This window comes from Onthophagus taurus, chromosome 2, assembly GCF_036711975.1.
Source record: "Onthophagus taurus isolate NC chromosome 2, IU_Otau_3.0, whole genome shotgun sequence".
NCBI lineage: Eukaryota > Metazoa > Arthropoda > Insecta > Coleoptera > Scarabaeidae > Onthophagus > Onthophagus taurus.
Window position 1 is genome coordinate 1,373,778 of NC_091967.1, and position 20,956 is coordinate 1,394,733.

The 20,956-nt window shown below is 36.0% G+C and overlaps 3 protein-coding genes across 3 annotated transcripts; 1 reads left to right on the forward strand and 2 right to left on the reverse strand.

Annotated features, from left to right (window-relative positions):
• Window positions 1-370: 370 nt before the first annotated feature.
• Window positions 371-16,295, forward strand: LOC111423414 (ionotropic receptor 75a-like). The gene is given in 10 exon segments (XM_071194634.1): window positions 371-776; window positions 832-1,116; window positions 6,392-6,666; window positions 6,725-6,951; window positions 7,215-7,274; window positions 7,330-7,810; window positions 14,814-14,992; window positions 15,043-15,569; window positions 15,621-15,895; window positions 15,965-16,295. Coding segments are annotated over 10 exon segments (2,901 nt in total). The 5' UTR covers window positions 371-407; the 3' UTR covers window positions 16,188-16,295.
• Window positions 16,296-16,560: 265 nt separating this feature from the next.
• Window positions 16,561-17,349, reverse strand: LOC139429145 (uncharacterized). Its single transcript, XM_071194635.1, has one exon. The coding sequence runs from the start codon at window positions 17,347-17,349 to the stop codon at window positions 16,561-16,563; it is 789 nt and encodes a 262-aa protein (XP_071050736.1).
• Window positions 17,350-17,361: 12 nt separating this feature from the next.
• On the reverse strand, window positions 17,362-17,751 carry LOC139429146 (KRAB-A domain-containing protein 2-like). The gene has a single exon (XM_071194636.1). It carries the CDS (start codon window positions 17,749-17,751, stop codon window positions 17,362-17,364), a length of 390 nt encoding a protein of 129 aa, XP_071050737.1.
• Window positions 17,752-20,956: the final 3,205 nt, after the last annotated feature.

Here is a 20,956-nt window from a genome sequence, read left to right on the forward strand (position 1 = left end):
CTAGCACTATTTAGTGCTTACAAACGTTACTCAACCACTGTCACTAGAACTAACACTCTATTTAGAAATAAAATCTTTCGGCTTTAACCGTTCGCAAGATTAAACGGTGGCCTTTGTGCGTATTGCATTTAATTCTCAACATTGTACTTGTGGAAACCGGTTTCAAGATGAAAATTTGCCATGCAAATACACCACAGCCTTATCGACCCATGGTTTCAACAGCAATTAACAGTACTCAACTTTGACTTGCAAATTCTGGCAATCTATTCGGATATCTTGAAAGTTTCGGTCCCAGACAGACCATCTTCAAAACCTACCATATAATAACATAATTTCTTTTATATATATATTTAATTTGTTGCAGAGATAGACACATTGATTCTATAGCCAAAGTAAATTATGTCTTTATGCTTCATCTTTCCAATTGGTTAAATGTAACGATGAATTATTCAATACAATCCACTTGGGGTTACAAAAATGATATTGGTGCGTGGAGTGGGATGCTTGGAGAATTAACTAGAAAAGAAGCCGAAATCGGAGGAACACCCCTATTCTTTACATCCGATCGGATAGAAATAATCGATTACATAGCGATGACAACACCAACTAAATCAAAATTCGTTTTTCGTCAACCGAAACTATCTTACATCACAAATGTGTTTACTTTACCTTTTCAAACCAGAGTATGGATCGCTTCTATATTTTTAGTTATTCTAATTATGCTAGAGTTGTATTTTATACTGATATGGGAATCGCATAAATTGAAATTAATCAAAGTTAGTTTAGCTTAAATTTAATTTATTTTAATTTATTAAATAATGTGGGTTTTAGATTGAATCAACTGATGATTTGGAACCTTCATTATCAAACGTCTCACTATTAGCAATTAGTGCAATTTGCCAACAAGGTTCGTCAGTTTTACCAAATACAACTCCTGGAAGAATAATAACTTTATTTTTATTTACATCGTTAATGTTTCTTTATACTTCGTATTCGGCGAATATCGTCGCATTGTTGCAATCATCTTCAACTAGCATTCAAACTTTAGAAGATTTATTACATTCAAGATTACAAGTTGGTGTTGATGACACAGTTTTTAATCATTTTTATTTTCCGGTAATAAATTAATTTCTCAATACCATTTTTGTCCTTTCAACACTTTTTAGAGTGTTCCACAGAACACTCAAATATCAGTGAATATACAGGGTGTCTCACGTAACTGGTCCGTTTTTCGTTTTGGAGTTATTTTGATTTTTTTTAAGGTTTTTTGGCAAATTTCACCATGCACTTTAAAACCCTATATCCCAGCCAACGTTCATTCAAAATAGCTCTAAATTAGCACGATTACCCGTCAGATGCTCTCAAATAGATTGTCATATATTGTATCAGAGTAGCTTATACAGGGTGGTCACTGGTGACCGGAAATGTGCGATTTCTTTTGGTCTCGATATATCCAGAACTAATAGATCAATTTTTGGAAATTTTTCCTCATGGTGGTCGTTAGGTTGGGTTGGGTTGGTTTACCTAACTTTTAACTAATGGCAACAATAATACAAACATGGACCAAAAACTGTCAACATTCCATATTTTTCTAATAAAAAAACCTGCATTTCATGCATGTTTTAATAAATATCGCAATATGAGGCAAACTACAATAAATAGGTATGGGAATGTGTATAGGTAATTTGTAGAGAATTAAATTCTCTTCCTGATAGCCTAAAAAAATATGGGGCGTTCCATTTAAAATATTCGACTTTCTCGCCATTGAATATGGAGAAACAGTAATTCAATTTTTGACCATCCTGTATAAGATACTCCGATACAACAAATGGCAATCTATTTGACAACATCTGAAGAGTAACTGTGCCAAAGTAGATCATTTTTGAATGAACTTTGGCTGAGATATGGAGTTTTAAAGAGCATGTTGAAATTTACCAAAAAAAGTTTAAAACCAAAATAACTCGAAAACAAAAAACGCTAGGTACCAATAACTTTTATGAAAGGCAACCTATTTTTTTACGTACAATTAAACTGTGTAATAAAAATTATAGCATTCCATTTAAAATAGCGAAGTTATGGTCTACTTCCGATAGACCGGAAGTGGCGGCCATCCTGAAAATATTTTAGATCGAAAGTTCCGAATGAACAACCCTTGTTACCAAAATTTCAAATCTCTACGAATAGTGGAAGATGAAAAAGTTCTAACGAACCAGTTACGTGAGACACCTGTATACATATACAGGGTAATTTAAATTCCACCTCCACTATTGGGATCTCAAAAACCATAAAAGATACAGAAATGGTTAAATAAAGAAATTTTTCAACTAAGTTTTTGGATCTAGCCGTTTTAGTTTTTAAAATTGGCCGAAAAACAAGGAAATATCTTTTTTGAACCCAACATTTTTGCATTTAACACGAAAACGGAGATTTTTATCAATAAAAAGTTTCTAAACTAAATTTACTATTAGAAACTGCAAAACTAAATGTATGGTTATGATAGAATAAAAAAGTTCTGAGCAAACAAACTTTAGGAACACCTGTATAGCATTGTTCCCGCGGACCGATCCAACTCATAAATTGCCTTGAAAATTGAAGACTTTTACTAATTTTTTTTTACATGAATCGTCATCATTTTTACTATAGTATATGTGGTTAAACTTGTTCCCTGAGTTACCGAAACACCCTGTAGATATTGTCAAGCAATTTTGCACTTCAAATGGATTTATTTAGTCTAACTAAATAAACGTGCGTCTTTTAAGACTGCTAAACCTGAATGTTTCTAGTTCTAGGTGTAATGTTAGTTCTAGTGACAGTGGTAGGTAGCACTACTATCCGTGCAAAAAGTTAAGGCCCCTCACTTTAGAGATTGATATCTTCGTAACCGCTCGATGGAAAAAATTGCTGTAAAGTTTATTGTAATCAGTGAACATTTCTGCGTATCACATGTTGATTTGGAAATTTTCGGGTTCGCGGTTTTACTTTTATCGCGAGTTAAGTGAAAAAAGTACCCGATTTTTGAGAGTGCCAGCAACTTTGTCTACTTTGCGATTTTTTCTCTCCAAAACTATTTGACGAAAAAATTTCAAATTTGAACTGGTGGTAAACCGATGTGTTCTTAATGTGGGACATATTTTATTTTTTCGATATTCCATATAGTTTCGCAGAAAATCGCGGTTTAGTAGGATGCGGTTATTTCGAAAACGACCTAGCGAATTTCAACGTCCCAGACAGTACGTCGCGCCTTTATCTTGCCTATATAAAGAAATAAGGCGCGACGTCCTGTCTAGGACGCACCATCTGTTCCGATTGGCCGGAACCCTCGTCACCCCGCAGAGCTTATTTCTGTTTCGTTTTAATTTGTAATTCCATTAAATCGCTCTTAAAAAAATAAGGAGACTTAATTTTGAAAAACTGATAACGGATTCCGACAACCAACATTATTTGACATATTTTGGTGGAAATCCACCCAACCGTTTTCGACATAACGGCGTCTTACTAAACCGCGATTTTCCGCGAAACTGTATGAAATAACGAAAAAATAAAATATGCCACTCATTGAGAACACATCAGACTACCACCTGTTCAAAATTAAATTTTTTTCGTACGATAGTTTTCGAGAAAAAAAATCGCAAAGTTGATAAAGTTGCCAATTCCGTAAAAAATCGGGTACATTTTTCATTTAACTCGCGGTAAAAAGAAAACCGTGGATCCGACCACAGCACTCCAACCCTGAAGAGATTGTCAACATACACGCTGACTACCTAGAAGGTGTATTCACCTTTACCGAGGATGTTTCGTTTTGTTCCCACAATAAAAGCATTATAGATAATTGGTACGAATCCGCATTTTTGACACCGTTCGAGACACCCGAAGATGCTCTCATATTGGAAGACGAATATTTTACTCTTCTTGGACAGGGAAAAGATACCGCTCCCGGTTATGATAACATCACGAGGAAACTGCTTAGAAGTCTAGATCTTAACATCCATGGCTTTATCAGAAAAATAATTAACTTTTGCCTTACGACTCAGCATTTCCCGCGCGACTGGAAGACGTCAATTATTACTTGTATTCCCAAGAAGGATTCTTCTCTATCTGATCCAGCCAACTACCGCCCCATCTCATTGCTCCCCGTAATTGGAAAACTCTTCGAGACGCACTTGAAGAACAAGCTCCTGGCTGCGGTATCAAAGAAAATTCCGCCTTACCAATTTGGCTTCCAATCCGGCAAATCAACGTCCCAGCCACTAACTATTTTGTTATTTTGTTGCGGCACGTTTTGTAAAACTGAAATCTGCAGCAGTGTTTCTGGACGTTCGAAAGGCCTCTGACTCCGTGTGGCACAAAGGATTGCTATTTAAACTGGATAAGCTAAAAACGCCATACTACCTTCTAACCCTGATAAACCAATTCCTGTCGAATCGCTCCTCCATCGTGAAGTTGAAAAATCACTTCTCCCACAGCTTCTCCGCTCAGCAAGGCCTTCCTCAGGGTTCGCCTATCTCTATTCTGCCACGATCTTTACAACGACAACCCAGACGCCTTTAACCTCACTGCATACGCACTTCTTTACGCCGACGACACAGCATTGGTCTCGCACAGTAGGGATATCACTTCCTCGGTCCGTAAGCTGCAGACGCTCATAAACGAAACGGAAAATTGGTACCTCAATCCCACAAAAACACAATTTTTTGTCCCATTCCTCTCATCCCGCGCTCCCTCTCCCACAATTACAATCCAATCAACGGCAATCTCCGTCTCACCAACCTGCAAGTACCTTGGCATAATATTTGACAGAACGCTTAAGTTTTCCACTCATGCAACCAAGGTGAAGATGAAAGTAAAGACACGCGCCAAACACTTTAAATCTCTCTCGTTCAGCGGTCGCGGAATCTCTACCTCATGTGCCTCGCACATCTACAAGACCATATGCAGGCCCATTATAGAATATGGATCAATACTGCTAAGCAACGCACCAAGAAGAACGAAGTACTACCTGGAAGTAGCGGAAAGATCTGCACTGAGATCCATCACCCGAATTAGGAACCCTCTTTAACCCTTGCAATGATCTGCTATACCAACTTACCGATATACCCCCTATCCATACCCGTCTTCAATCTTTGTCCGATAAATCCATTCTAAATTTTCCTACCAACGCCTTGCAACACACGCTTATATCGCCTCGATTACTCCACCCTCGCAACAACCCACCTCTTCTCTTCCAAAAACTCCTGGCCGTCAGAGAAGACTGAAACAAGCCGCCGACTACAAAAATCACGGGCAGAAAGACCTTGGTCGGTAGCCCTATTCTCACCCCTTAACTTTTTTATTTTTGTTGTATATACATATAGATATTTTTATTGTTATTCTTATTTTTTTTATGTAGTGGGTACAGAATAAAATTTCAAAATAAAATAAAGAGTTGCACTTTTTTTTAATGGATAATTGTTATATTTATGTTCTACCGGTTTCGACTCAACATAGAGTCATCTTCAGGAACGCGTCATGATTTGAAAAAAGGCCTGGTATCAATATTAAACATTTGTTCGTGGTTAAAAACTTAAGAAAATTAAAAATAAAAGTGTAATTATGGGCGGATGCGATGAATCATCGCTCGGATAGGATTCATCGCATCCGCCCATATCCGCCCTTTTTTCAAATCATGACGCGTTCCTGAAGATGACTCTATGTTGAGTCGAAACCGGTAGAACATAAATATAACAATTATCCATTAAAAAAAAGTGCAACTCTTTATTTTATTTTGATACGAATGATGGAAACAAATAATAATTACACCAATAAGAATAAAATTTGTTTTTCTTCTTCTTCGGGTACATTTTTCATTTAACTAGCGGTAAAAAGAAAACCGTGGATCCGAAAATTTTCAGATTAACATAAGTTACGTAGAAATGTTCAGTGATTACAACAAACTTTGTTGCAATTTTTTTTATGGAGCGGTTGCGCACTAACACTAGACCTAGAACTAACACAAGACCTAGAACTAGAATCGATAGATTTTCACTGACATAGCTGCCTAAATTATCATTGACGTCTTCTAAAGCTACTGTTTCGAGATCTTCGTCATTTTGATTTGCTTCAATTTCTATTACAACATTTTCTTCAACAATAAGAATGTTGTGATTACCAAAATCTGCAGGATCCAATGTTGGTGCTTGATCATGAAATAAATCTGTCAGTAGGCCGTGGACAACATCCTGTTCAGTCTCTTCATAGTCTTCATTTGATTTGTTACTATTTCCCGATCGCACATCAAAATAATCATGATAAGCTTCAAAATCTTCTTCATTTATTGCTTTATCCAACTGGTCCCACACATATCGCACACATATATTGTTGTTTAAATTCTTTTTGAATAATCATTTTTTCTAAGAATGCTTCAGAACCAACTCGCAGAGAAATTTATAAACAAAAAGTTGCACAACCCGGACAACCAGAAAGATATTTTCCAATTGAAGAGGGAGTAAGAAGAATGAGACAAGGTTTATTTGCTTTCCACATGGAAACCGGTGCTGGATATAAAATAGTTGGAGAGACTTTTTTGGAGGGCGAAAAATGTGGGTTACAGGAAATCCAATTTTTACAAGTTCCCGATCCTTGGTTGGCTATTCAGAAGAATTCTTCTTATAAAGAAATTTTAAAAATTGCGTCTGCATTAATTTCGTTTAAATTTTATTACGATTTAATTAATTTCCTTTAATTCCAGATTTCGTAAAATATACGAAAGTGGGATTCAAAATAGAGAAGTTTCTTTATTGTATACCAAAAAACCGGTGTGTACTTCAAGAGGGAGTACTTTTGTTGGAGTTAGCATTATAGATTGTTACCCAGCAGCAGCTATTTTAGCTGGTGGTTTTATTATTTCCATCATCATTTTAATTTTTGAAATATTAATTTATAGATACAATTAAAAAATTATAGATTATTTATTTGGTTTATTTCTTGTAAACAGATTTCATGTCTCAAATGACACAAATTCAATGTAATTGTATATAATTAGAAATTTTGGGGCAAAGTTATCTTTAATATTAGAAACGCTCTTAATACTTACTTATTATCACATCCTTAAATATTTGCTCGCAACTAGATTATTGTCAATTTCTCCTTGAAAATGATGATATCAAAACATGTTTATTTTGTCTTTATGGGTTTAATGGCTTCAACACAATCTTATTTAATCGTTAATTTTCTTAAAGATGTTTTAAATCTTCAGAAATCGCCGATTAAAGTTACCTTTTTTACTTGCTGGAATTACGGTGAGTTTATTATTAAAAACATTAAAAATGTTAATATATTTTTAATCTTTTTAAGATATTCAAAAAGAATTGCTTAAAACATTAAATCAACACTCGATATCATTCCAAAACATTAATTCAACGATTAAACATGTTCAAAATACAAATGAAGAATCGTTTATAATAGATTCAAATTGTAAAGGTTACGAGAATATGTTACAACAAGCCGAAGAAATGAATTTATTCTCTTCGCGATTCCGTTGGTTTTTCTTTGGAAATAAAAAAGATGTTCCAATTCAATTAAACGTTTTGATAGATAGTCGATTTTATTTAATTGCAATTCAAAACCAAAATTTGATCGAAATAAGAGCGATTTATAAAGTTTCAATTAAAGCCGATACATTTTCAGAAACTTATTTGGGTAAATGGAACGAAAAAATGATATATTTCGATGATATTAACTTAATACAACATCGATATAACTTGCTTGGAACTATTGTGAATGTCTCATATGTTATAACGAATACAGATTCATTAAATCATTTATGGGATTACAGGTTAAATTTATACAGGGGTGTCTCAGCGAGACCGGTCGCCACCAACTTTATTTTTCTAAATGGAACACCCTGTATATTTTTACATATTTCGATTTGTCTGTTTTCAAGGTTTATAAATAACTTTACTTTTTGCAATTAGATTCGGTCGATCTCGAGTTATTCGAATTTTTTTAGAAAAATCTGCTCCAGCAGACATTTATTCAAAAAATCAGAAAACACTCAATTTTTGGGATATCAATTTAGGATTGAGAACATGCTTAAGCAACATGATGGAGTATGTTTTGGTGCCGAGAACTGCGGTCTAGAACGTTTGATCACTTTACTATGGCACGTTAACTTTTCAAAGTTTGGAAGTACCATAACTTCATTTTTTAAATGGCACCCAGTGGCGCGCCGTGGTAAACGATCGCCGGGGTACGAACTCATTTTTGGCGCCCCAAATTCGTATTGAAATAAGATACAAACATTGGAACAACAAGTAATTTATAAAATATATTTTTTATACTAATTTATTACAATTTGCAAAATATTTATAAAAAATTAATTTTTAATAATTTTTTCTTGTAAGTACGAAGGCTTTCACGGCCGGTGTGAATTAAACTAAAATTAGAACTAAAACTAGAACCGACACTAGAAACTTTCGGGTTTTGCCGTGCGTCTTTTAATAAAAGGTTTGACGTTTCGGATGCCATGTTGCAACCTTCCTCAGAAACAGGGTTCGAAGTGTTAGCTATAACTGGCGATAGTGGAGACCCCATGGCTGCCCCTTCGAACTGCTCGTAAAATTCTCCTTTCCAGCTAAAATACGTCGACGATAAGCAATACTCCACCAGATCTGGCACGTATCCTGGTAAACCCTCCGGAATGAGTTTTCGGCGAAGACCCTCTACAGCATCCTTAACTGGTACCCTAGTAAAAAGGGATTCCACATCGAAACTTACCAACATATCCCCAGCATCCAGCTTTACACCTTTTACCGATTCCACAAAATGTGTAGAATCGCTGACATACGATTCCGTGTTACCTGTAAAGGGAGACAAAATCTTTGCAAGATGTTTGGCCAGCTGGTATGTTGGGGAGTTGATGGCGCTGACGATAGGGCGGAGGGGGACGTCTGGTTTGTGAATCTTCGGTAGTCCGTAGATTAATGGTGGTACCGTCGCCTGCACAAACAAACCTTTCTGCTGTTCTGCTGGAATTCCTGTGGATTTTATCAGTTCCTTCATTTTTCTTACGATTTTGTCTGTGGGTTCTTGATCTTCCTGTAGGTGGCTGGGTGCAGTAGGTTCAACATTTTGTCGTCGTATTCTTTCCTGTCCATAACAACAGTGGCATTCCCCTTGTCTGCGTGTTACCAGCAGACAAGACGATTTCTGACTTTTCTTTTATAGATCGGAGTGCCTTCTTTTCACCAACCGTCAAGTTGGATTTTGGTGGTTTTGCTGACTTTAGTACTCTCGTAACTTCTTGTCGGATCTCTTCGGCTTTCAGTGTAGGCATCCCTCGAACAGCTGTTTCCACTTCACAGATGATTTCCTAGTTTTGGGACCTTCTTCGGGGCGATTGTGTAGTTCAATCCTTTGGCGAGCACAGAGGTTTCGTCTTTCGTTAGTGGGATATTCGATCTGTTAATGACGATTGTTTCTACTGGTAAACTATTACCTTTTTTCTTCTGCGACCGGCGTTCCAGAGATTCAAACTTCTTGATGTGCGTGTCACGGGTCTTCTGAAATTCGCGATCAGCCTTCTCCATTGTTAGTCTGTCCACTTTGTCCCAGTCTTCTTCCACTTCAGTGAGAGGTGGAGTCGTAGTAACTTCTCACTTATTTTTTGTAGATCATTGAAGGTCTTGTGGATTCTTGCTCGTAGCAGTACTTGTTCTGTCCTAATCAAAATTCTACGTGCTGCAGCGGAGTCGATGTGGTGCTTCATCTTCAAGAAGGTTGGCGTTACTTTCTTCTCTCTGCATCTTCGTAGAAAGGCCAAACTGCTCAACAGCTTGCGTTGTCTAATTCGTGAGTTATTCAAATCCTTGATTTGTTTGTTGATATCCTCCCCATAAAGGTTAATAATATTTAAAATTTAAAAGAAACAGAAATAAGCTCTGCGGGGTGACGAGGGTTCCGGCCAATCGGAACAGATGGTGCGTCCCAGACAGGACGTCGCGCCTTATTTCTTTATATAGGCAAGATAAAGGCGCGACGTACTGTCTGGGACGCACCATCTGTTCCGATTGGACGGAACCTTCCTCTCCCCGCATAGCTGATTTCTGTTTCTCTTTAATTTGTAATTCAATTAAATCGCTCTTAAAAAATTAGGGAGCCTTATTTTTGAAAAACTGATAACGGAATCCGAAAATCCGCGTTATTTGACATATTTTGGTAAAAACCGCGTTGAAATTCGCCAGGTCGTTTTCGAAATAACAGCATCCTACTAAACCGCAATTTTCTGCGAAACTATATGGAATATCAAAAAAATAAAATATGCCCCACATTAAGAACACATCGGTTTACCACCAGTTCAAATTTGAAATTTTTTCGTCAAATAGTTTTGGAGAGAAAAAATGGCAAAGTAGACAAAGTTGCTGGCACTCTCAAAAATCGGGTACTTTTTTCACTTAACTCGCGATAAAAGTAAAACCGCGGACCCGAAAATTTCCAAATTAACATGTGATACGCAGAAATGTTCACTGATTACAATAAACTTTACAGCAATTTTTTCCATCGAGCGGTTACGAAGATATCGATCTCTAAAGTGAGGGGCCTTGACTTTTTGCACGGATAGTAGGTTAATATCCATATGATACACTGTTGGAAATAATTCACGAGCACACCCTGTATAATCTGAACGCGTGTGTCTAGCCGGAGCCTACGATATTCCAGGCCATACTGTAATGGTGGGGAGACTCGAATCTCAGGGTACGATTCTTTATCTCGGGGTACCTCAGTCGTGTTTTAACTGTCGAGCTGAGAGGTGGTCGGAGCGTCCTCACAGTTTTAAACGTTAGATATTTTCAGGGATTTTTCTGTAGGTTTTCTGCGTCTTATTTAATTTTTCATTTTTGTTTTTCATCAGATTTTCCTCTTTTTATAAAGAAGATTGTGTTTTTAGTTAATATTTTCTCAGAGTTAAGCTTAGTCTAGAAAATAAAGTTACATCGGTTCTGTGCAATATATTTTTAAATAATTATACAAAAATCATAAATAATAATAATTTTGCAGAAAATAGTAGGAAAGTAAGAAAATTTAATGCCACATAAAAACAAATATTTTTTCTTTCCACGTAGAACGATGAACGTCTTCTTAAAACGGCTACACTGCTATAGTCCGTCTTTGTCATCGTAGTTTATACCCCGAACCCTCACCATCACAGTACGGCCTGGAATATCGTAGGCTCCGGTCTAGCGCAATAAAATTGGGTATGGAAGTAGTACTAAAGTAGTATAACTTACTCTCACATGGAGAACGGCACAACTCCGCTGGGAGGAGAAATATCAATAGCGAGAGTATCCCCCGTGAGCTTTGCGTACCATCGCTACACGACGTGGCATGGAGTCTAAAAGTCGCTATATTGTAGCGAGAGGGATGGCCAACCATGCCACCTCAACTCGCCTCCATAGCTCCTCAACGTTAGCCGAGGAAGCCGGATAACGTAGAAGTCTCCGACCAGTCATGTCCCAAACATGTTCGATCGGATTCAGATGCGGAAACCGAGCTAGCCATGGCAGCATTCGTATATGGTGCTCTTCCACAAAGGTCTGTATAAGGCTAAACTCATACTGGAGCGACGAGCAAAGCGGCGAGGAGAGCGGTGAAGAAAGCGGCGACCGAGAATCGCGGTAATAAAAGAGTTGCATTCACATAGTGGCGCGTCTAATAAGGAGGTATGGATTTATTACTATTAGAAAATTCTTCCCTGAAATTTTGGTATTTATTAAAATATAAAAGGAAGAGAAGTTGTAATGTACATGAAATAAATAAAAGTAGACATATACATGGCGAATTTCATCATTTGTATGAACAACTACGCCATTATTCAATGATAAATTTTACCAATACAATGAGGTATGTTGATGATATTTTGATAATTTGGGATGATGACGGATTCAATTTGATAGATGATTTCCATAAATACATTAATAACCTCCATAAAAATCATAAATTTACTATAGAAATTGAAAAACATAAGCAACTAAACTCAATTATCCCAAATTGACAAAATAATTAATAAATTCATTTTTAAACAAAACCTTAACAACTCTACAGGTCTTCAACCTATAACTCAAAACTTTGATACATACAGATCAATTACTTATCCCGGCAAAATAGCTCACAATATCAGAAACATTTTCAATAAATATGGAATCAGCATATCTTACAAAAACAATCACACCTTACAAAAACTTTTGCATAATGCAAAAGATAAGCTAGACTTGTTGGAACTTAACGGTGTTTACAGTTTAGAATGTAATATTTGCGGAGCCACATATATTGGCAAAACAATGAGAGCCCTAAAAACAAGAATTAGAGAACATTTAATAAAACCCAACTCTAATTTTGGTAAACACCTATCTCTGCACAACCACACTTTTGATATTAAAGAAAATGTAACACTGATACATAAACAAAATAAAGGCCACAAACTTGAACTTTTAGAGAGCTATGAAATAGACAAATTCATAAAAACTAATACAAGACTTGAGTGTCTTAATGAGCAGGTCCTCCCCTTAAAGCCACCCTTATACAAATGCCTCAATAACCCATTTCCCCAAAATACCGAGGATCAGTGTACTTAGCCGCACACACTGTTCGCAGATTTTGGGGTCCCTGCGGCAACACCCAACTCCTGTCTACACCCTATCCTTGTATTTCCTATCCTATATTTTTCTATTAATTTAAAAATCCAAATTTTATTATCCCCTTCCCTTACCTTACTATTCAACACCTGGAAATATTAACTATAAAATACAAATTATATACATTACATACATTTTTAAAAAACAGATTTTAGAGTTGTTGCCTCGCAGACAATTATACTCGCAGAAGGGATTTGTTTCATCTGAACACCCTCTATGTAATTTTATTTTATTTTCAACACATGCGCATTTATACATTTTATTTCTGGTTTTCGCGAACTCATAAAAAGTGGTTACCTCTTGCAATTTCTCAACCATTTTATTTTATTTTTGTAACTTTTCATGTAACGTTTTCATGTATTAAAGCTTCAACATCCATTTTGTATCAAAGAGGAGAGCGGAGAAAACAAACTTGCTTGAACGCGCCGCTATACTCTCTTATGACCACACTGCTACTTGGCGCCGCGCCGCACCACTATGTTCTACTCATTTGGATATGTATAGTTTGTTTTCGCCGCTTTCCTCACCGCTCTGCTCGCCGCTTTGCTCGTCGCGTCAGTATGTGTTTAGCCTAACACGCCTGATGTGCTGTCGTACGTTGTCGTGCATGTATAGCAGACCTGGAAGCCGCCGAACGTAGGGAAGCACAACGGACCGTAGCACCTCATCTACGTAGCGTTGACCCGTCATGGTCTGCTATACACACAGCAGACGTGTACGTCCACCATGTGTAATCGCACCCCATACCATAATGCTCGGTTGTCGGTGGATAGGGCGTTCTTGCACACACTGCTCGAGTAGACGATCATCACGGCTCCGATGAACTAAAATTCGCGCATCACCGGTGCTCAATTCGAATCTTGATTCGTCGGAAAACAAAATGTCCCTCTACTCGGCAACTTACTTATGCCTAGCGTAGACCCATTCGTGACGTATGCTGCGGTGCTCGGGTGTTACTGGAATCCGCTGTATCGCACGACGCGCGCGCCAGTCCACTATCTACCAAACGCCGCCGTACTGTTCGCGTAGTGAGTGCGCCTTCCCCTGCCGGTGGCCAAACAGCTCCAAGTTGCCTTGACGAGGACACACACGACGCTAAAGCGCTGAGCACAAGAGCGCGATGCTCGTGTGCTGGGGACACGCAGGGTCGTCCCGGCCGCGGCTGAAGGTACCTATGTCCTACCTCAGACCATTCTCACCATGCCCGTTGCACTGCCGATAACGACCGCTCGAGACGAAGGGCAATTTCACAGAACGATACACCCTCAATGTGTACACCCACAAACATTCCTCGCTTAAGTAACGCGGTCGCCCATCCATTGCGCACAGAGTACGATAACAATGTGGTCCCTCACACCACACTAAAAACAACGGGTATTTTCCATCCACTTCGGTCTCCATAGCGACGGAATGTTCCACTTGGAAGGGCGGCTCAGTCAACAATGCCGCGACGAAACAACTCGAAACTCCCTGAATAAACTCGTCTACAGTAAACCTTTGTGCTCCACAAATATTATGGATTTATCTTCACGCGTTCAGATTATATAGGGTGTGCTCGTGAATTATTTCCAACAGTGTATGTGAGCATTTTTCAAAAAACCCTAATTATTTCTCAAACTATTAATGTTAGGCATAGGACACATGGAATATAAAAGATGTAAAATGAGACGCCGAAGACGACTAAGTAATAAAATATGGGGGGTGCCATTTAAAAAAATGAAGTTATGGTGATTCCAAATTTCGAAAAGTTAACGTAACATAGTAAAGTGACCAAACGATCTAGACAGCCGTTCTCGGCACCAAAACATACTCTATCATGTTGTTTAAACATGTTCTGAATCCTAAATTGATATCTCAAAAATTGAGTGTTCTATGATTTTTTGAACAAATGTCCGCTGGAGCAAATTTTTCTAGAAAAATTCGAGAATTGCTGGTTCAAATTGCAAAAAGTAAAGTTATTTATAAACCTTCCAAACAGACAAATCCAAATATGTAAAAATATACAGGGTGTTCCATACAGAGTCTGCATTCTCAAATTTTTTGTTTGCACAGAACCCCAGAAACGTCTAATGACCGGTCTCGCTGAGACACCCTGTATTTTTGTTCAGTTCACTTTAATTAATATAAATTAAATATTTTTCTTTTTAGAGATAAACACATTGATACCATATCAAAACTAAATTTTATTTTAAGCCATACCGTTCTTAATACATTAAATTCAACAGGAAATTTTTCAATGACAAATACTTGGGGGTATAAAAATGTAACAACCGGGATTTACTCCGGAATGGTTGGCGAATTACAAGCAAAAAGAGCTGATTTGGGAGGTAAAATATCAACTTTGATATATATAACTTTATATTTAGACATCTTTTAGGTACCGCAGTATTTTTTACAATCGATAGAACGGAAGTAATGGAATACATTGCACCAACAACTCCAACGAGGGCCGTTTTTATGTTTAAAGCCCCGCCACTATCTTATGTCCACAACGTTTTAACTTTACCATTTTCAAAAATCGTATGGTTGGCAAGTTTTTTATTGGTGGTGCTAATCTGCATTTTGATTTACATAATTGCAAGGTGGGAGTGGAGCGATGAAGAATTTAAAAAAAATTTGGAAGGAAAACACAACGTTTTAGAACCTGATTTTATGGAGTGCGTCGTTCTTAGTTTAGGTGCCGTTTGTCAACAAGGAAGTGAAGTTGAACCAAGAAGCGCTGCCGGAAGAATAGCGGCATTTATAGTTTTTTTAATTCTCATGTTTTTATACACATCTTATTCTGCAAATATCGTAGCTTTACTTCAATCCACAAGCGATAGTATTAATACAGTTGAAGATTTACTTAATTCAAGGATTCAATTAGGTGTTGAATTAACACCTTACAGCAAATACTATTTTGAAGTAAATTTGAATTATTAATTATGCATCAGTATTAGAATTATTTTTTTTTAGACAGCAAATGATGATGTAAGAAAAGCAATTTATCAGCAGAAAATCGCACCAAAAGGAACCACATCGAATTTTATGGATCTTTACACTGGTATTAAAAAAATGAGAGAGGAATTTTTTGCTTTTCACGTTGAGGCGTCCATAGGATATAAAGTTGTGTCTGAAACATTTCAGGAAAATGAAAAATGCGGTTTGAGAGGAATTGAATTTCTCCAAGTTATCGATCCTTGGGTTGCTGTTGCTAAAAATAGCAGTTATAAAGAACTTTTTAAGTTTGGGTAAGATTACCGAAAAAATTATGAAATGTTTAACTAGAACAATTTTTTTTTTTGGTGGATTTATTTTAGATTTAGGAAATTGCATGAAACCGGCGTTCAAAATCGGGAATTTAGAAACGTTTACGTTCGAAAACCAGTTTGTCAACGAGCAGAAAGCAATTTTATGAGCGTTGGTTTAATCGATTGTTATTATTCCTTTTTAATATTTGGAATTGGTATTGGAACTGCTTTAATTGTATTAATCGTTGAAAATGTCGTTCACAAAAAATGTATCAAAAACTCACAATTATAACACTTTATTCTACATTGTACCGTTCATATATCGTGACAATGCAAATCTAAATCGATAAAGAGATTGTTGCTTTGTGTTTTCAATAAATATTTATGTAACCACAGTTTTTCTACATTGATTAATTTCACTCCTTTTTATAGATGTTTTTATTTAAGAATCTAAGAAATACGCTTGAGGTTAATTTTCAATTTCATAATAAAATTATCTTGTTTATTATCAATTATAAATCTCGTGGTGAGTAATGACATTCATACCTAGAAGTTTTATATTCGCTGTATTTTTAAGAATCATGATATATACAGGTGTCCCGTTAAGCGTACGGAGCGGCTGTATCTCGACAACGGTAAGGCCTAGAGGTTTGGCAAAAAAATCCTTATAAGCAAAGTGGGCAAACTCCAAACATTGACTCATTTGCTACAGCTTGACGAATAGATATATATTCTTCGGGGATATCTTCAACAAATTGTGCGCCAGAAATTTGGAAGTCACTTCTAGAAAACCATGTTTTGATAATTCCACTCTTTGTTCCTATCTGATAAACATCATTATTAATTTTAAGAATTTTTCTAATTAAATTTGGTGCGTCTAAAGGGCCACGGTCGACTTTCGGCACATTTAATAGAACAAAATTTCCAACTGTGACCGATTTTAGGTTCTTCCCGTTATTTTCAATAATTTTTTCTGCCGCTCGTTTATGACCTTCGTGTGCTTTTTGACGTTGTGAAGATATATTTTCTTGTCTATTACAAATATCGCATTGATACTCCATATCATTTTCATCGGAGATTGAGCAAACGTTTTGGAAACAAGTTTTATGAATCTTCATGGAACATGAAGAGCATGAAACAAAAGGTGTTTCATTCAAATATCCCGAACAAATAAAACACAACTCTTGAACATTAGAGAATTGGTTTTCATCTTGATTTTCTCCAACTTTTCCCTTATATTCGTCATTTCTTAACTTTTCCAAATCTTCTTCACTAAAAACTTTTTTAAGAATTGCCTGTGGAATGTTAGTTGAATTTAGTCCTATCTTTGGTTCCGTTCCAAAAAGGGCGGTATATGGACTGCGCCCTATGATCCTGTGCTTTGACGACTGAACGAAGCGGCATCCTATCACCCAATCTGTATTCTTATTGTCATCCATCCACGAACGTAACATATTTTCAACATCCTAGTTGCAGCGCTCTACGCTTCCCTGTGATTGCGGATGTCGAGGTCTTCCATGTACTAGTTTACAATCAGCCCACATACCAGAAAGTTCTTTAACCACATCAGCTGTAAATTCACGTCCGTTGTCGCTTTGCAGAATGTGCGGTGCGCCGAAATCCAAAAATATCTTCAGTAGTTCCATTGCAACTTCAGCAACACGCTTTGTTGTTAAAGGTCGCAGAAGACAAAATTTAGTTGCATGATCTTGATAATTCATTAACCATTTATATCCTCGACATGGAGTTGATTGAAAGTCGATCAAATCAACTTGACTGCGAAGGTTAAAATCTTTTGTTGTGATTGGTCTTACCACAATATTACGTTGTTGTTGAGATTTCTTCGTATTATACATTTTACAAAGCGATACAAACATTTCAACTGCTGGTCTGGGAATGTAAAATTTATTTTTTAATTCAAACAGCATTTTATCTCTTCCTCCATGTCCAGTGCATGGAGTGCACGGTGACATTGAAGAAGTCTGTCAAAGTATTCTTCAACCGGAATCATTACTACTACAGGATCCTCATTACTTCTTCTTTTTTTGATTAAAATTCTTGTTTCGCCAATCTCCATTGTGCCGTATTTTCTGGTTAATCCATATTGTCTACTAGTCTTCTTTTTTTCAGGGTTATTTGCATCCAAAATTTCGCGAATTGCTTCTTCCAAAGTTGCTTTTGTCCAAGGATTCTTTACGACATTTTCACTCTTATTGCAGTATCTTTCATTTGCGCATTAAAGTTTATTCTCATGTTATTTTCGTCTACAATTATTGCAGACATCATTAAGGCTATAAGGAGGGAAAACATTAAAAACTATTGTAAATTTAAATTTTATAATCTTTATAATTTAACCGCACTAACTTTTTTGGTTACCTAATATATTAGTAAATCATAGGAAACAGTTGTGTAACGGTTAAAACCAATAAAATACGGCGTTTTGTTTCAATAAACTAGTGTAACTTATTTTTGTTTGAAATTAACAGCTAGACACCCCTTTAATCGATAAACTTTCTACATTTCTACCTACGTTTCACGCTCTTCTATTTTTGTTTACCTTATTAGTTGTTTATCCTTGACTGCACTGCAACAATAGTTAAACTAACCTATAAGAAAACCAAGAACAATATGCGATGCTACTGCGGCGCACACGTTTCAACAAGTATAATGCGTTAATCACAACAACCCCACCCTAGCTTATTCTTAATACGCCGTCGACTGTAAGGCTAATTGCAAAAAGCCTCAATAAAACCAGGCTTTTTAAAGAAACAGTTGTCCACTTTGTGGGCTTATTGTAATAAGCCTAAAAAATTTCAGGCTGTTTACAAAATGTGAGATAATTTGTTATTAATTTGTTTTCGGAGTTCCCAGATTATGTGTGAACTCTATGCATTGCGCACCAATGTGATTTACGAATTCATAGAGATGTCTGAATGGGCTACACGTTGCCAGTTTTCCGTAATCGCTAAATCAATCTTAAAAACACTTCTAGAGAAAAATGTCTTTCTTTGTTGTAATTGCATTACACATTTTTGCCATGCGTTGCGTCGTATTCGAAACATTGAAAATAAATCATCATACGCTCTATCAATCATACGCTTCTGCGTTGGTAAATGACATGTTTACAGTTACCATGGTTATGTGATTTGTTTTTATCGATGAGGTAACTGGATCCGATTGATGGCACTCGAGTTTTTAACATTTTCTTCTATAATTCGAGAACGGGTGGCGATATCGAGATGCGGTTTTCACTAAAATTTAGCAAATTTTAAGGTGACTAAGAATCTGTGAAGTAAATAGTATCGTTCCATTTAATTTTTCTTCAAAAATCACAAAAATATGTAATCGCAGCAGATAACGCCCTCTAGCTTATTTGTTTTAAAGCGAACGGTCTTATTGAAAATATCTTTACAAAGAGCATAAAATGCTCTTTCAAATAACACCAAAAATATTCAAATCGGTTGAATGGTCCAGGAGATATTAAAATGTAAACATATGAAAACGCATTGGCCTCCCCCTCCCTTATTATGACAGATATGAGAAATATCGCAAAACAAAAGCGATGCGGTATTATCAAAGCTATTAAATGATGTTGTCAAAATTATAGCTCATCGTTATAGCGGCAATTTTATGTTTCTCAATGGCAATTACGCCCCCAGCTATTTCTCTTGGTCAGTTTGCTCATAAAGATTTTTTTCCCAAACCTCTAGGCCTTACCGTTCTAGAGATACAGCCGCTCCGTACGCTTAACGGGACACCTGTATATGTTAAATTGAACCTTAACGTTTCTAGTTTATGATATAAAAACTATAAGATATTGAAAGTACCAGAAAAAAATAATTATTCCTAATCTTCCTAAGATTATACATTGGTCATTTCGTTCTATATTCTTCCAAAAATGGTCCGACTATATACCGGGAATTTCATATAACTCGCAATAGATATACAGGGTGCCCATTATGTATGGAATATAGTATATATCTTGGTAGGTATCAACTTTATAAAAAAACATTTTATACAAAAGTTGTTTAATATTTTATTTGCCATAATAAGACAGCATTCAATTGTTTTTATTTCAGAAAACAAATGAGCAACGAATAACACTTGAAGTTTTTTAAATGGCAATGTACCCTTTCGTTAAGTTCATTTGATAGAGATTTTTTTTCTCTTTACGATAACGTAAAATTTTAGCACCCTCATATCAGAAAATTTTTGAAAAAATGTAAAAATTGTTTATTAAGAAAATTTACCTAATAACATTAATCTAGATATCCGAAATCGTCTCGAAGTACCTCGAATTATTGGAGATGTACACTAATTTTTCGTTTATTTGTTTTATTTTGTATTTAAATTTAATTTACAGTAATAATTCGAGGTACTTGACGATCTCGGATATCTAGATTAATGTTATTAATTTTTATTAATAAACAATTTTTCCATTTTTCTCAAAAATTTTCTGATGTAAGGATACAAAAATTTTACGCCATCGTAAAGAGAAAAGTAATCTCTATCAAATGAGCCTAAAGAAAGAATACATTGCCATTTAAAAAAATTTAAGTATTACTCGTTATTCATTTGTTTTCTGAATTAAAAATAATTGAATGCAGTCTTATTAAATAAAATATTAAACGAGTTTTGTATAAAATGTTTTGCTATAAAGTTGATATCTACAAAGATATATACTATATTCCATACATAATGGGCACCCTGTATGTATGCAGTAACCGTAGTTGCGAAATTACAAAAATATACCACAATCTAACCCTAAATAACATTCAAAACTAGAACTAACACTAGACCTAGAACTAGAAACAATCTTACATGTTACATTTTATGTGGGATAAATTTCTATGTAAATATATTTTTATATATTGCATTTTAAGTTAAATTCACTGTATACGGTTATCAACATAACCATAGAATTAGAGAAATAATACGCAAGAACTAGTCTGGCATTAAATTTGAGTTCCTGGAAAAAATTTTATTAAACCATGACCTCGTAACATGACGTGAATTCGTAAAGTAAATCCAATGGTAAATAATAAATAATGACGAAGCGTA